The 18038-nt window shown below is 36.3% G+C and overlaps 1 protein-coding gene across 2 annotated transcripts in view; it reads right to left on the bottom strand.

Annotated features, from left to right (window-relative positions):
* LOC307099779 (3-oxoacyl-[acyl-carrier-protein] reductase) overlaps nt 1-18038 on the bottom strand; it is a 65901-nt gene that overhangs the window by 44418 nt on the left and 3445 nt on the right. Inside the window, exons 3-5 of one of the 2 annotated variants that reach the window (XM_079771709.1) lie at nt 17731-17867; nt 15095-15229; nt 1479-3811 (exon numbers count right to left, since the gene is read on the bottom strand). In XM_079771709.1, coding sequence (XP_079627835.1) covers nt 3633-3811; nt 15095-15229; nt 17731-17867 — 451 coding nt within the window. In that variant the 3' untranslated portion in view covers nt 1479-3632. Of the gene's footprint in view, nt 1-1478; nt 3812-15094; nt 15230-17730; nt 17868-18038 lie in introns of those variants that run through there. The other variant, XM_079771710.1, reaches the window with a different exon arrangement.

Genomic DNA, 18038 nt, shown 5'->3' with positions numbered 1-18038 from the left:
CAAAGAGGAGAAAACTGTAGTTCTCACTGTAGTTCCTGCTGGGTGGTCTCAGACAGTAGCTGCCCTGCACCCCACTGGAGATCCAGAAGCTAGTGTATCTAGTGGTCAGTGTGAGACAACACCAGATTTTAACTACTCACATCCATAAATGACACATTCAAGAGGCAGACTCAGTGAGTACCAAAGCCCCACTGAAGCGAGTCCTGCCCCATAAGCGTGTCTCCAGCACAGCAGTTCTTCCATTATAAATACAGCAGGTCCTCACAGCCAATTGGCCTGGAGGTCAATTCCTCCCAGTGACACCAACAACAATCAAGACTTAACTACAACAAGGCTGTACATACAGTCCACAAAGGGGTACACCAAGAGTGTCCACCTCAGGTAACTGGGAGGCCAACCCACTGGGCCATATAGGACACCTAGCACACAAAGCCACCCTACCAACTCAGGGAAGCAGAGAAAATGCGGAGACAAAGGAACAGATCACAAACAAAAGAAATGGAGGAAAACAAACGACTGGATATAGAGTTCAAAACCACGGTTATAAGGTTTTTCAAGAATTTCCCAGAAAAGGCCGATAAATTTAACAAGACCCTCGAGGATATGAAAAAGGACCAACTAGAAATTAAACATACACTGACTGAAATAAAAAATATTATACAGAGACCCGACAGCAGACTAGAGGAACACAAGAATCAAGTCAAAGATTTGAAATACAAAGAAGCAAAAAACACTCAACCAGGAAAGCAAAAAGAAAAAAGAATCCAAAAAGTTGAAGATAGTGTAAGGAGCCTCTGGGACAACTTCAAGCGTACCAACATCAGAATTATGGGGGTGCCAGAAGAAGAGAGAGAGCAAGATACTGAAAACCTATTTGAAGAAATAATGACTGAAAACTTCCCCTACCTGGTGAAAGAAATAGACTTACAAGTCCAGGAAGCACACAGAACCCCAAACAAAAGGAATCCAAAGAGGACCACACCTAAACACATCATAATTAGAATGCCAAGGGCAAAAGACAAAGAGAGAATATTAAAAGCAACAAGAGAAAAACAGTTAATTACCTACAAGGGAGCACCCATACGATTATCAGCTGATTTCTCAACAGAAACTATGCAGGCCAGATGGGAGTGGCAAGAAATATTCAAAGTGATGAATAGCAAGAACCTACAACCAAGATTACTCTACCCAGCAAAGCTATCATTCAGAATTGAAGGTCAGATAAAGAGCTTCACAGATAAGAAAAAGCTAAAGGAGTTCATCACCACCAAACCAGTATTATATGAAATGCTGAAAGGTATTCTTTAAGAAGAGGAAGAAGAAGAAAAAATTAAAGATAAAAATTATGAACAACAAATATGTATCTATCAATAAGTGAATCTAAAAATCAAGTGAATTAAAAATCTGAGGAACAGAATAAACTGGTGAGTATAATAGAATCAGGGGCATAGAATGGGAGTGGATTGATAATTCTCAGGGGGTATGGGGTGTGGTGGGGACAGAAAGAGACTGAACAAAAATTGTACACCTATGGATGAGGTCAGTGAGGGGGAGGTAAGGGCAGAGGGTGGGGTGGGAACCGGGTGGAGGGGAGCTATGGGGGAAAAAAGGAGAAACAATTGTAATAATCTGAATAAAGATATATTAAATTTAAAAAAAAGAATCCAATGAAGTTCTTGAACCGATGAATATAAGCAACAGCTGGCAACTTATTTCAGCAAGTATTAAATTACAAATTCTACCAGGTTAGTGGAAGTGGGTGGAAAATTCACCTGGAGTGAAATAGTGGAAGCTCATTTTACAAATTTCAAAATTTATCCCCATATTACACCAGCAGCTTAATATGGGCTGAGGGCAGAGTGGACTAGTCAGAAGGGTTATATTTCTTAAAGTGTAAATATACATTTAAAGTTTAAACCTATCTGTAGCCTACATCTTAGTGTCATCAGTTCCATGAAATACGTTGCTTTCTTCCTAATTACCAGTCAAATCAGCTTCATTGATAATTTCAGAACATGAGGTGTCCAAAGAAGGGAATTCAGCCTGAGAGGATGTCAAAATGAGGAAGTGCAGGTAGCCAAAGGCCTGCAGGTGAGGCAGCGTTAGAAAATGGCTTGCTCTGTCTGCATAAACTCTCCTAGCTTAGAGGCATCAGCTACCACATTTGAAACCATCTTTATGTTGCATTTTCTATATGTGCCTGGAATTATTAATGCCTGATAAATTCTGTAAGTTACCATGCTTCCATTTAGTAGACAGTTTGATTAATAATCTAATTTTATTCACACTTAACAGACGTTCTCACATCCTAAAAAGACACCTGTATATAAAGAAGGTTATTTCAAAGATAAATTCTAAAGAAATTTTTAAGAAATCAGCAACCTTAAAACATAGATTTGCCTTTATTACTTTTCATTTTATTTATAATTCTTTGTATTACTTCGCATTTATTTACTCTATCCTATGTTTTTGCACTGACTTTCAATGTAAAATTGTATCTGTTCACATAAAATAATGTTCAGCTCCAATAAAACCATAAAAAGATTACTTTTTAAAGTGCAGTATTTAAAACATTTTAAATAAAAATGAACATGAATCCCATGACATTAAAATATCACACTATTCCCCACAAAATAGTACAATGAAAAAGAGATGTTGCCTGATATTTTACATAGAGTTTGTGTCTTTATCTCTATTCTCAAATATTTTCTTTTAAAACTAATGCTTTTGTTCCTCATAAGATATCTAATGCATTGTTAGTGCATATTTGTCATTTATGATTATTTGTAAGTAATTGTTTACTAACTAAAACTTTAGGGTAAACATCATATTCAAAATACTCTTAATATTTAAAATGTCATTTTTAATACTATTTTTAAGTAGTTTGTTATACTGTTTTGTGGATTTAAAAAAATAACAAACACAGATACAACACTTCCACTTCCTAAACTGATGAGGACAATTTAGCAGATACTGAAACCTTAGGATAAGAATGCTTACTGCTCACCATCATTGAGAATTTCTACAGAACAGATCAACTGTACCACACTTACGTTTATAGACTATTTTGCCCAGCAGCTCAATCACGGATAATTCCACTGGGGGGGAGGGGTGGAAGACTCTAAATTCATGTTGTATCAAACTGATACTGTTCTTTTTTTCAACCTGTATAAAAACTTATCACCCAAAGCATATTAAAAAGAAATATAATGTTTAACTTTAGCAGGGTTGCTAAAGTACTGACAACTAAACAATGCCATATAAATACTCTTATTTTGGCAATGACCCACAAAGTTAACTTCTAGAGCATTCAACTTAATAAAGTAATTCATGAAAATTAAACTTTGTAATTTTTCCACTTTTGAGACTAAATATATAAATTAGGTAATACCTATTTATAGCACTTGAAAAATTTCTGTATACTAAAATTGCTACTGTCTATAAGGTACATACCATTTAGAAAACACAATTGGTCAAGCATTATTCTTTTCAGATATATACATATAAAGGTGGAAATCAACATTTGTAGCATGAATAGGTTTGATTAGCAAATGTCACCCGTGTAGACATGATTGTCTAATCAACAATGTGTGCCTGATTCTAATCACCATTATACCTGAGAAATCTGTAAATTACATCGTGAGTTGTAATCCCCCATCCACTACCAGAACATGCCCTGTAATATAGGGTGATTCTAAGAGAAACAGAACTGCATGTGCCACATCAATAGGTTCTCCAAATCTCCCAAGAGGGATATTTTTCTTTAAATGTTCTTCATTCAAGGCTTTCGTCATATCTGTATGAACAAATCCTAAAAGAGAAATGTTTGTTTAGTAGAAAAGAGTAGATACTAAGACAGTTGCTCAATCTCAAATAAAAAAAATGTGCTCCAGAAAATACGATATTACTAATAAACCTGTTTAGAAAATACAACAGAGTTTTGCTAGCAATCAAGTAACCAAGTCTACATTTGTATTTGACTTATTAATGAACATTTATTGAGCACTAAAATCTTTGATTCCCAAATATTTTGGCCCAACTCATAGCAAAATGTAAGTAGGTACATATAAACATAATAAAAATTATATTCCTTGGGGAACCTAAAATTTAAGGAGGAAATAGTCACTTGTACCCCTAATTATAATGTAAGGAATATCCTTATAGACAAAGTACTACAGAATGGATTGATTTTTACTTGAGTGGGGTAGAAGGGGGGAAGGTAAGGTAGAGGGAAGGAAGGCATCCCACGAACCGATGTGGCACTATGACAAAATTAGTTCCATTTGCTATAACTAGGACAGCTGATGATTAGAAAGACCAGTATTTCCAATATTCATATAACAAAAAATCTTAGGTTAGGGTCGTATCCAATTCTGATAGAAGTATACAGAGAAAATTAAAAATTTAACATGGCATTGGCGTGTGCAATGAAGTTTGCAGAGAACATGATCTAAGGTATAATGTTTTGTAGTATGAAGTACTGTGCAATATATTAAGCAACTAATTCCAAATGACTCATATTATAGATATATGCCAGGGTTATAAATTTATTAATAAAATCTTGTGATTAGTCTGACACACACAAACACATATTATCAATAAAATACTTAACTTATATAATCAGTATTCACTATTTAATAATTTAAGCTTAAAGAAAGCAAGTACTCCTCATAAAATGAACAATTATTAGAAAAATATAAAAATGTTTAAGGTGATAATAAATGGATTAAGAGTTAGACATGACATGTGAAGTGAAAGTTTAATGTGCTATCTCAAAAATAAAGTTTCCAAATTGGCTTATGTTAAAAATAATTTATATCTAAAACTATAGATGAATTTAAATATACTGCCATTAAAAATACCAATTAAAGGTGAACTAAGCACTGGATTAAGAGTTAGAATTAAGCCACAGGCTTATTATGCACTACTACGTAATTATGTAATTTTTCTTTGCCTTAAGTTTTCACTTATAAATATCTAAACATTTGCTTAAAAGTCTTGTGAGAAATAATCAGATGCATATGTACAGTAATACCTTAATCAATAAAGAAAAAAGAAAATTAAAAAAATAATAATCATAGATTTTTTTCTGTCATGAAGCCTATGACAATGACAGCTTTATTAGGGAAAAAAAACTGGAAATAAGCTGAATGTGTTTCAATAAGAAATTAGCTATAGAAGTCATGGTACATCCACACAATAGAACAATGTGCAGGCATTAAAGTGTTTCTATAGAAAGATACTTAATATAAGAGAAAACATTTGTATATTTAAAAAGCAGGTTACAAATAAACTCAATCATAATACTATTAGAAGGTACAAACTTCCAGTTATAAAATAAATAATAAATGTGGTGACTATGGTTAATACTCTACTATATATGTGAATGTGGTTAACAAAGTAGACCTTAAAAATTCTTATCACAAGAAAAAAAATTGTAACTATGTATGGGACATACGTTAACTAGACAGAGTGGTGTCCATTTCACAATATATACAAATACAGAATTGTTATGCTGTACACCTGAAAGTAATGTCAATTTTAGCTCACAAAATATATAAATTTTTAAAAACCAAAAAAATACTTTACTGCTGACTTAGAAAATATATATCCCAAAATATTAACAGTGATTAACATTAGATACTAAAATTACAGATAATGGTTATTTTTTTCTTCTTTGTACTTAGTTGAACTTCCTAAATGTCTATAACACATATATAATATCACAGTACTAACTTCAGATTATCTAAAATGAGGGCCTGGAATAACAGAAAAAAATTTATATTTTTGTGTTTTACTGAGAAATTACATTATGAAACAAATCTCCTCTGCCATAAAATCTTACCACATTTATTTTAAAAGTTAGCAACACGTCCCTCATTTTCTCTTTCATCTTTAAGAACAATGAGCTGGCTAGAAGGATGCAAGAATAAAAGAAGCAGCTGACACAGATAATGATAAAATTGAATAACCAGCCTTAGCATAATTTTAAGTGAACTATAAATGAAACTTCACCTACAGTGAGGAGTCAATAATCAAAAGGCTATACAACCATCTCAAGAAGAATGATCATGGGGCTCCTTGATATCCAAAGTTCAATGGCCTTGACACACTTACTTTCAAAGATACCTCCAAGAGTGTATTAGAAAGAAAAATTAACCTCACATATTAAGATAGCTGAATGAATTAAAAGTATGAGTAACATTTAAAGCTTGTTTCTTCCTAAAGAGTTCATGACGCAATTATCCTTTATTCTAAGGTCATTCTGAATTCTAGTAAAGTTGGCAAAAAATATTTCCCCATTTACTTTCAAATGTTACTATCAAACTCTCAGCAAAAGCAAAGCAAACAAACGAAAAATCAATTATGTATTTCCATCTTAAGAAACAAATATTAATAAACTAGAGTAAAAATGGTTTACTGAGAGACCTTGCAACTATGATTAACCAATACTAGTCTCAGCTTCTCATTGGCTCTGGTGACTTATTCTCAGGGCAGCATTTTGTGGTAAAAAGGCCACTAGATTAGGACACATTAAACTAGATTCTGTTCCCTACTCTGCTAGCACTATAAAAAACGTTAGGACCTGAGGAAATTCATGCACTCCCTAAAACTATGTGGCTGTTTCTGAATCATAGATTAGTGAGACTTCTTTTAGCTCTACAAAACTACGACTGAAAAATGAAAACTGGATCCCATTAAGTGGTCCTCATGGCTTTCTTACTTGAAGTTTAGGAAGGTGAGCGCCTCTTAAAGGACCCTCAGTTCTTACACTGGTAACTGTGTGGAGGTTAGCATATCCCAGTTCAACATGCTTATTTGGGTTTTTCTCCTTATTCTGCTAAAAGAGACTGATTTGCCCTGCTTCCGGGTAGATTGTAGTGCTGATATGTTTGTCCTTTTAAACAAAGGCTAAGCTATTTGAAGGTGTTTTCACCCCGAAAAGGGGGCAGATCTAGAACAAGGTAAGAGGTGTGGGAGCGCAAACCTTACATAGGACGGAAGATTAGGCAGTGAGACAAGTTCAAGGACTATCTCAGGGAGATTGAGTGGCCCCTGCCACATAGAGATGTGGGCTGTGAGAACAGACTGCGATCCTCCAATAACAACCAAGTATGCCAGATATATGGACTAGATAAAGGTTAATATCTCAAAGCTTTTAATACGATCTTGCTCAGCAGTACAGCCTGGATTCGGCATGGCAAAGGTCTGTGTCCATGTTAGATTAGATTTGTAAATGAGGGAGAGAGGTGCCCTCTGAGTCCAGCAATGATTACAAGTCCAGATCTAGGATCACAATGTTCAGGCACATGCCTCACAGGAAGATTCTCCCTCCACTACTCAAGCTTGGAAGATAAGAGTGCCACAGCCTCTATCCAAACCTGTACTTGGAATGACAAACCTCCTGGGGCAGCAACTAGCCATTACTGAACTCTACACTAAAGCCTAAAATAAAGTAGTTGTCAGAGGCCAAGTTGAAAGGAAAGGGATGAATTTACCAATAATGTCTTTTCCTCTTTGATTATGATGTTTGATATGGACAGCAAGAACATGCCCAAAGACCTAATTATCTGCAACTTTTTTAACAGACTTATATTTTTTAGACCAGCTTAGGTTTATTAGAAAATAGAGCACAAAGTATTCCCATATACTTCCTTTTCACACTGCACCTCTCCCCACCATCTGGTTTTCCCCGACATCCTGCCTTAGTATGAACACTTGATGAACCAATATGGATACAGTATTATCAAGTCAAGTCCATGGTTTACATTAGGATTCATCCTTTGGATTGTACATTCTGTTTTGACAAATGCACAATGTCATGTGTCCACCATTACAGTATCATACAGAATAGTTTTACTGCCCTAAAAATCTATCTGCAACTTTATAAAACTCATATATCATCCCAAAAAATATCATAAATCAAATAAAAATGTGAAGCTAGTCTCTGATGATATATTACTTCAGCTCTAACAAATTTCAATGTCATTTTATGCAGTAGTACATGAACCACATAATCCTCATCGATGCATATATTCAGACGGCACTGCATATCAACAGACTTTTGGATTCTTAGTAGCTCTTTAACACTCCACACACCCATGTTCCTATTGCCTTTCAGTTTGTGCTTCTTCTCCTTAGCCCCACAGACTTTCACTTTACTTGTAATGTTCCAGAAATTGGCTCTACTCCTCAGTTTGTATACATATTTACAATGCCTTTCAAGCTGGGCTATAAAAATTATGAACTACCAGTAGGTACCATTATCCAACTGATGGTGTTATTACTGATCACTTAGAGATTGCACAATTAGAGGTTTCCAGCTGGCTACAAAGCTTAACAGATAAATGAAATGGCATGCACTCAACCAACATAGAACAAGGATAATGCTACTTTAAGTCAGTAAATGATGATATACACATTAATGCTTTTTATAAAATACTAGAGGCCTGATGCACGAAATTAGTGCAAGAGTAGGCCTTCCTTCCCTCGGCTGCCAGCACCAGCTTCCTTCTGGCACCAGGGACCCGGGCTTCCCAACAGCCGCAGGCAGGCATCCGGGACCCAGGCTTCCCTCCAGCCGCAGGCAGGCACCCAGGACCTGTGCTGCTTCCTTCTGGTCACCCGCAGGCACCCAGGACCCGGGCTGCCTCCTTCTGGTCACCCGCAGGCACCCGGGACCCAGGCTGGCTTCCCTCAGGCCACCCGCAGGCACTGGGGACCCGGGCTGGCTTCCCTCCAGCCCCGGCTTCGTCAGGAAGAACATCCAGAAGACGTCCAGTCTAATTAGCATATTACTCTTTCATTATTATGGACTAGAGGCCCGGTGCACAAAATTCACTCACAGGGTAGGGGAGAGCCCCTCAGCCCGGCCTGCACCCTCTCCAATCCAGGACCCCTCAAGGGATGTCCAACTGCCGGCATCCCTCTCGCAATCCAGGACCGCTGGCTCCTAACCACTTGCCTGCCTGCCTGCCTGATCACCCCTAACCACCTCTGCCTGCTGGTGGATGCCCCTAACTGCTCCCCTGCCAGCCAGATCGCCCCTAATCACCTCTGCCTGCCTGATTGCCCCTAACCGCCTCTGCCTGCCTGCCTGATCGCCCCCTAACTGCTCCCTCCTGCTGGCCTGATTGCCCCCTAACTGCTCCCCCCTACTGGCCTGATCACCCACTAACTGCTCCCCCTTGCCAGCCTGATCGCCCCCTAACTGCTCCCCCCTGCCGGCCTGATCACCCCTAACTGCCCTCCCCTGCCAACCTATCGCCCCTGACTGCTTTCCCCTGTCGGTCTAATCACTCCTAACCGCCTCTGCCTCGGCCCCCGCTACCGTGGCTTTGTCTGGAAGGATGTCCAGAAGATGTCCAGTCTAATTAGCATATTACCCTTTTATTAGTATAGATGAACTCGTTAGGAACAGAGACACTCATAAAAACAAGTGTGGTATGTGCTTCTTATCCAATGAGAATTTATATGTCACAAATTCTAAAGAAAATGTATTTCCTTTATCCATTCCTGGCTAGCTATATAGTATAAATAGCATCTAAATTTCATTTTACTTGGTCACTATTTTATTTTTGAACATTTTGGTATACAGCAGAGACTTTATGTTTAAATAAGATACCAGAATATTATACTACCACCAGTACTAACAATTATGGGATGTGACTACTAGATATTTTACCAGCTCAGAAATCCAATCTCTAGGAGCTATAAAAAATTAAAATAATCTTAGATACTTCTTTAACACATTCAGCACCCAGTCAGTCACCGGTGACTGACACTATACTTTCCGTCCAGAAGACAAAACAGGCTGGGCGCTTAACGTGTTAAGGCAGAAGAAACAAGGCTGTTGACAAAAACTAGACCAACATTTTAACCAGAACCAATCTGTATGTCTTAAGATTATGTTTATAAAAATGTATAAGGAAGCAGTGTGTAAAAATCAACTCCACACCAAAGAGCTCATAAGAGCACCTAGAATAATATCTGTCTTGAGTAGCTGCCAAGTTTACGCAAGCATTTGTCCACAAGACTTTCTCCAGGTAAGTTAAAATAAAAGCTCTTCAACTTAAAAACGAAACAAAGCAAAAAACAGAGGGCAAACCACTTAAGGTATCCTGACAAATAAATGCAATGCTATTTTATTTGTCAAAATTTTAAATGCATATACCCTGTGAGCCTTGGCCATTTCATTTCCAGGATTATACTCATATACTCGCACATGTGCAAAATAAAGTATGTACAAGTATTCTCACTGCATTATTAATTGTAATGACAAAAGGTCAGACACAACCTAAATGCACATCAAAAGGCAACAGGATAATTATAGTACACCTGTAAAACAGAAATTGTCTTTCAACTAGCCATTAAAAGTGATGCAGCAGTCACAAAAGACTACAAGTTATATGATTTCACTTACATGAAATGTCCAGAATAGGGAAATCTACAGAAACAGAAAGATTAGTGGCTGCCAGAAACTGGGGACATTGTAGAGAAATGGAGAGTAAGTGCTAATAGCTACAGGGTTTCTTTAGGGATGATGAGAATGTTTCAAAATGTATTATGGTGGTAAGAGAACAATTATGTGACTATACTAATAGCACTAAATCATACACTTTAAATGAGTGCATTGTATATTATGTGAATTATATTTCCATAAAGCTGTTATTTAAAAAAGTGATGCAGCACTACATGGAATAATAGGGAATCAATTCCAAGATTCATTGGTCTATAAATAAAGATAAAGAACATTGTGAATAGTATGACATAATTGGTGTTTTCTTTAAAAAAAAAAAAAGAGAGAGAATGCACATACACACTTTATTGGCTTGTATATGAAAAACAGAAGAAACTAGTTAACAGTGTGTTGCTTTTGAGGAAAGGAACTAGATGAACAGAGGAGCGAAGACTCACTTTTCCCTCTAGGTCTTTTTGTACTTTTGAATTTTGGACCATGTTTGTATTATCTATGGAAAACACATCTTTAAAGCAAGGTATCCATTATAGCTTCCATTTATCAAGTACTGTTTCCCATGTTCTATATTTTCTAACCAGTAAGATTTAACTATGATGAGTAATTTATTTTATATTTAAAGTAATAACAAAGCTTAGCAACTACCTGATCTTTCAAAAAACTCAAGAGCCCTAAGCAGGTGATTCAATTGGATGGAGCATTGTGCCATACACCAAAGTTGCAGTTCCATTCACAGTCAGGGCACATACCCAGATTGTGCGTTTGATCCAGGTGGAGGTGCATACGGGAGGCAACCCATCGCTGTTCCTCTCTCACATCAATGTTCCTCTCTCACATCAATATTCCTCTCTCTCTCTCTCTCTCTCTCTCTCTCTCTCTCTCTCTCTCTCTCTCTTTCTCCCTCCTTCCTTCCCTCCCTCCCTCCCTCCCTCACAACTCCTCTCCCTTCCTCCCTACACCATCTCTAAAAATCAATAAATATATATCCTTGGGTGAGAATTTAAAAAAAAATGATGACGATATTAAGCAGCAAATGACAGCCTAATTTATTATTTTCCTTTTCCCTTGCTTTTCCTATTATGAGTTACTTTTTAAATTATGTTCATTCATTGGAAATTCCATTTGAAGGTGACCAGGAAAAATGACATAAAAAGAAACCTATTTGTTAATTCTGATATTTGTCAGGTCTATAAAAAGATCTGGTAAAGAATAGCATTATAATTCTATTGAAAATAAAGTTAATAATCCATAGAATCAATTTATGATGGAATCAATTTAATTGTACTATTTCAACTTATACATTGCTTCTGACCAATGAAGCATATTCATACTATGAAACCTACTAAAGATATATAGCCAATATTGAACAGCCACAATTTTAGCAACAGGTTTTTTTGTGTAGTATAAATTGCACTGGAAAGATCTTTAGAAAAGGTTATACATACAAACGCACTTCCATAACACTCATAAACCTTCCCTTTGTATACAAACTGCATTCCCACTATTTAGCCTGTTGCCTTGACAACTAATTCACATGAACAAAATTAAGCATTCATTCTTCAGCGTTTCCATAGCATCATACATGTATCTTTATGTGCATCACATGCCACTGTAGTTATTTGTTTATATGTCTGTCTTTCCCACTGTACTTAGCTCCTTGTGACAGAGTATCTTATTCATTTTTGTAATTTTGGAACCTAACACAGCCCTTGAATATAGGACACACTCGCATATGTAAGCCTGCTGAATGATTTATTATGAGTTAAGAATACTTACATTGCCCTTAAATCATCAGCTTTTAAATCACCATGACCTAGAATTAACTCTTCATTACCCACACCACTGTAATCTCCAAAAGAGAAGGAAGGAAACACATGCAGCTCCAAACCACTAATGATCTATTCTCCACACGGATGAGCGAGGCCAACACTAAAATCAATCAGGCTGTACAAAGCGTCCCCAAACAGGAAGCAGTGCCAAGATGGCAGTGCAGCTTTGGATTATCTCCTTTTTTTTTTTTTTAAATGGACGTACTGTATCTACACCACAGTCTATCAAATGTTCATGGATTTGCAATGCATGAATTTAGCCAGTCTCTGTGACAAAACAATGCATTGGGATGCAGAGACATTCCACAGCAAAAGGGCTATCAGAACATTTGACCATTCCCTGACCCCTGCTGTTTCAAGATCAGTGCCAAATGAAACACTGATTCCAGTGTCCAAGCTGCAGCCATTAGTGACTTGAAATGAAAAGGTGGCAAAAGTCTATTTCCTACTTACTCTTTCTTACAACCAAAACACTAAACAAAATGTCTTTTCTTAATGTAGGTAATCAATTCTTAAATACCTATAGTAAGCTAGCACAAAATTCCTTGGCTAACTGGCAGAGGTACATGAAAACACGCATTTACTTCAAAAGTCAAGTAAATTCCTAACCAAAATTTCTATCACACCATCTAATGGGTGATACTGGTAGATTCAAGTTTTAGCACATTTTTATTACCCTCTTAACTACCCCAGGCAATTTTATCAACTAGTAACTTGGCAAAAGGCAAATAATATAAAGGTAAATGCTACAGAATTGGATAATTGCAGATAGTTTAGACAGGCCATATTAACAAAAGGACAAAAAAAGACCTAAAAACCTTCTAATGATACAAAGGAAATCTAAGGGGCCATTACTTTTAAGCTTACCTTAGCTGGGGATGAAAAGATAAAGCTTTTAGTAACAGTCCTGATATAAACCTTCAGCTAGTCACTCTCTCCTAGGTCCCAGTCTTCTGAACAGCAAAAATGACTGGAATAAATGAGCTACAAGGTCCTTTCCACCTCACATTTTCCCATAATTAATATTTAAAAGTAAAGATTTTAAAGATAATATAAAGTACTAGGAATTTTTTGTAGTCACCAGTTCATTACTTGATTCTTTTCACAATCATTTTAGAATTATTCTACCCAGATGTCAATCTATGAGTACCAATTAATAGGCCAATTAATGGCTACCTTCTCTATAAAGAAAATAATAATAATGAGGTTTTTTATCACCTGTAGCAACCTAAACTATAATCCTGGTCATTATGTTTTAATATTTTCCAATTACCAATTACTAACAGACCAGGTTAATTGCCTATATGTCCCATTTAATCCAACAATATTTTCAAGTAATGTGGAATACCCAAAGTCAGCCTATAAAAGGGACAGGTGCACAAAAGGTTCCTCTTGACTTCTTAAAGGGGCTCTGGTTTCACACTTGCTTTGTCTTACAGGTGAATTGCCGCTCTATTGTCTGGGGTTTTCCGTCATGATTAACAAGAACACAAGTGTTCCTGATGGAGTCCCTAAAGCCGTGGTCGGCAAACTGCGGCTCGCGAGCCACATGCGGCTCTTTGGCCCCTGAGTGTGGCTCTTCCACAAAATACCACGGCCTGGACGAGTCTATTTTGAAGAAGTGGCGTTAGAAGAAGTTTAAGTTTAAAAAATTTGGCTCTCAAAAGAAATTTCAATCATTGCACTGTTGATATTTGGCTCTGTTGACTAATGAGTTTGCCGACCGCTGCCCTAAAGGAAGGCAGCTCTATTCCAAGTTTCCCACTGAGACTTCCACTATTTTGAAAATTCAGTAAACAGCCACCTCTCTATCCATCTTCACTATTGGCCACTCCCAAATATTATTAGAAATCTCAGTTCCTCCTGCACATGGAATTGAACTTGTTGGTGCCAGAGTCCAAGTGTTCTCATTTCTGTTAAGACACACTACCACTTTCCACCCCATGACATTACACAATGAGCTTCCACTCGGTCATTCAACAGGCAACTGCTGCCAAAATCACTTTAAAATCTTATTACTTCATAGAGTGAATTTTTTAAAGATCTTTCTTCCTCCGGCATCTTTGTAAATCTCTTTTTTCCTTCTAATTTTCCTTTGTGTTCAATTTCTAACATGTACCTGGGTAAGCTCTCTTAGGTACAATGACGTCCAGTGAAAAGTATCTTGTCTATTTGGAAAAGGTCATTGTATGACCTCTGGCAATTCTTTTTCTGTACAAATACTGACTTTCTGGAGTAATTAGATCAGTCAGTATACAAGGCTGCTTTGTGAAATGTGCAAACGATATCACCTATGTAGCCTTGTTTATTTCCTCTGGATTATACTGTTATTAAAAGCATATTGTATTACAGAGCTATTCTGTTATTTAAATATAAAGATGTATTGTGTTTCCCCCACACACACACACACACCTGAAATTGTTACATTCTTAATTTATAACTGATTTTTAAATGAGACATTTATCTTGTATATTTAATTTGGGAATAATCTTTCAGAAAAAAATGCAACATAGTTTATGCAAACAAAACAATCTGGCATTCCCGTTGGCCTCCTTCTTGAGGACGGTGTACAACCTGGCAGTGTGGCCATGGAGGTCCTGTCAGGACGCAGGAGAGTCCTCCTGCATGTCATTATTCAAGAGTCTAGTGACAGTGCAGATTCCACGTTCCTGCACCAATATGCTGAGAAGTGCCTAATGGTGCTGATGTACTTACAATCTCTGCAATTATTGTATAAAGCCATAAACATATATAAACTATGTCTAAAAAGAAAAAAGTTTTCACTGACCTGGAGCAACCACATTCACTCTAATTTTCTTTCTTGCTACTTCTTTAGCAAGAGCACGTGAAAATCCAACCAATCCTCCTTTAGTAGCACTGTACACAGACTGACCAGCATTGCCTTTTAAACCAATAATGCTCCCTAGAAAGGAAAAAATAGGCAAATTCAAACCAATTTACTGGGGTTATCAACTATGGAGATAATTTATACTAAGCAAAAAAAAAAAAGGTACAAATCATTTTACCTTGTCCTTTGCTAAAATTAGGAATTCTAGCCTTGTCCCTTGAGTGGTAAGAGTCTAAATCTGCTCCAGATACACAGAAAACAGGATTTGAATCACTTATTTGAAACCTCAAATGCCAAGTGGGGTTTGAGAATTGATCCATTAAATGAAAGAAACCCACTTCTATCTATGAATAGGTAAGACATAATAAAAATTTTACAGTATTTATAACAGCTTCCAGTAGGAAGAGAGTAAAACCAGAAAAAGTCAGATAATGGCTCATTAATTTTATGATTCTACAACACAGACATAAGGAAGCATTCATTTCTACCTTTAAAAAAAAAGTTCATCTGTAGCTAAATCTCACTAAATTTGAATTACTGTCCATCTAACTAAGGAAAACTTCAATTACAAAGTTTTGGTAAAATTGCAATTTAGTTACCTTCAGTTATGTAGTATAACTCGCACTGCCTACTAAAGATTCTTAGATAGTCTCATTTATATGAATATAAAAGAATAATTTATAATTCAAATATCAACTGTATGCAAATAAATTCATACAAAACTTAAGTGGGAAGTAATTTTCTGCACCAGTGAGTGACCTGTACTTATGATATAAAATTAAGCAAGAATCTCATAAAATATTTGAAGTAATTTTATTTTAGAAAACATTCCAAATACCTTTTATATCATAATCAACAAGTCCAATTATTAAAATGTTTATCTACATTGTACTTAATAACAAATGATGAGAATGTTAAGTACAGAAAGAGAAAAGAGAGCAGACAGAGGAAATGAAGATGGACAGAGCAAGGTGGATTTGGAAGAGAAAGGAATATGCAGAAACACAAAAAAAGAAAAAAATATATAGCCATGGAAAAAAGGCCAAAGGAAGCTATAAAAGCTGTGAATCAGCCCTAGCCAATTTGGCTCAGTGGACAGAGCTTCTGCCTGTGGCCTGAAGAGTCCTGGGTTCGATTCGGGTCAAGGGCACATGCCTGGGTTAGGGGGTAGATCCCCAGTTGGGGGTGTTCAGGAGGCAGCCAATCAATGATTCTCTCTCATCATTGATGTTTCTATCTCTCTCTCCCTCTCCCTCTCTCTTCCTCTCTGAAATCAATAAATATATATATATTTATTTAAAAGCTTTGGTTCATGCCACATACTATTGTTCTTCTGGTCAAAAGTGGTAACTTCTGAAATACCATCAATTTTCTAGAAGTTTAAAATAGTCCTTTCTGTAATAAGATTCTCTTAACTTAAATTCTAATTTTACTTACTTCTAGCACAATTCTAAAGTTTTGCATGCATACAAGGGAGTGACAAAGATTATTTAAATACATCTGAAAAGAAGATAATTTTGGAGTTAAACAAATACATCCCTGGTTATCGGGTGATGTATGCAGGCCAGTATACCAGGAGCTTACAAGAACCTAAATCATTATCTGGCTGTGTTAGAAAACAAAAGTCGGTTCACATAATAATCTTTTATAAGAAAACCAATCTCATATTTTTAAGGATAAATATGAAAAATGTTCTAATGTTTATTAGCACAATATTCTTCTCTCACTTTCAAAACAGAAAAAACCCTACATTGGGCTTGGAAAGACATTTCCTATATTAAAATGAATAGGGTCATTTACTTCAATGAAAAAATATTCCCCTTTTGTGGCTTTTAAAGGTATTACCACCTAAAATTAACAGGCAGATGATGTGCCACTATTTTCAATTACCAAATTGAAATAAAATTTCAAATCATTTTGCATTTTAAGGTCTACAGGCACATAGTACACAGCTTATCCACCCCATGAGTCAGATAAACTGAAGACAATAGGTTACTTATATCCAGGCTAAAAAAACTGAAAAAGTTATTCTCTTTTCTTAAATGCTTCGTCTGAAACCTCTGTACTTGATTTGTCAATGACCCAGGCAGCTGCTCCAGACATCATTTTTAGTGTCCAGCATATAAAATATTCAATTCCTTCTCTATGCTTTAAAAACTAGGTTTCACATAAAAATCAGGATGTCCAATTTCTCTTTAAAAATCAAAATAGCTGGCAAACCTGGGACCACATTTGTGCATGGCAACATTCTACTGGATCTGAGCAGTGGCAGCTCCTGCCATTCCAATGGCCTCTGGACACCAAAGCTGGGTCTTTGTCCTTTATTACATGGCTTGTGCTGTCATTTTTCTAATACCTGGGGGTGTCAACTCATTCCACACCTACTTGACCACTGTACAGATGTGAATCTGTGATTCCTGTTTTACCCATTCATCAGTTAATCAAATCCTTTCTCCACAGATAATAAGATGACACATTTCATCCAAGTTTCAGCCATGAACAAATTCCAATTTAGTCAATTAAATATTTTTATGGTACTAAAAGATAACTATAAATTCACAAAGGTGAAGACTCACCTACATTAACAATAGATCCTCTCTGATGTTGAATCATAGTTTTCATGGCAGCTTTGCAGGTCAGCATGGAACCCAAAAGGTTAGTATGAAGCTGAGATATCATATCTTCAGTTTTTGCTCGTACTAAAAGGCTATCCCTAGAAATAAAAAGCACAAAACATAAAAACACTATTTAAAAAAAAATCAAGAAATATATAACATTTTTACCGAAAGTAAAGTATAAAAAGTGCTTCATATCTGAGCTAGAATACCTAGAAAGTCCCATTTTCAATTTGGTTTGAGAGGCACTAAAATAACAAGTAATAAGC

Source organism: Cnephaeus nilssonii (assembly GCF_951640355.1).
Source record: "Cnephaeus nilssonii genome assembly, chromosome: 5".
Classification (NCBI taxonomy): Eukaryota; Metazoa; Chordata; class Mammalia; order Chiroptera; family Vespertilionidae; genus Cnephaeus; species Cnephaeus nilssonii.
Note: the sequence above shows the minus strand (reverse complement) of the source record. Positions and strands in the feature narration are given on the sequence as shown.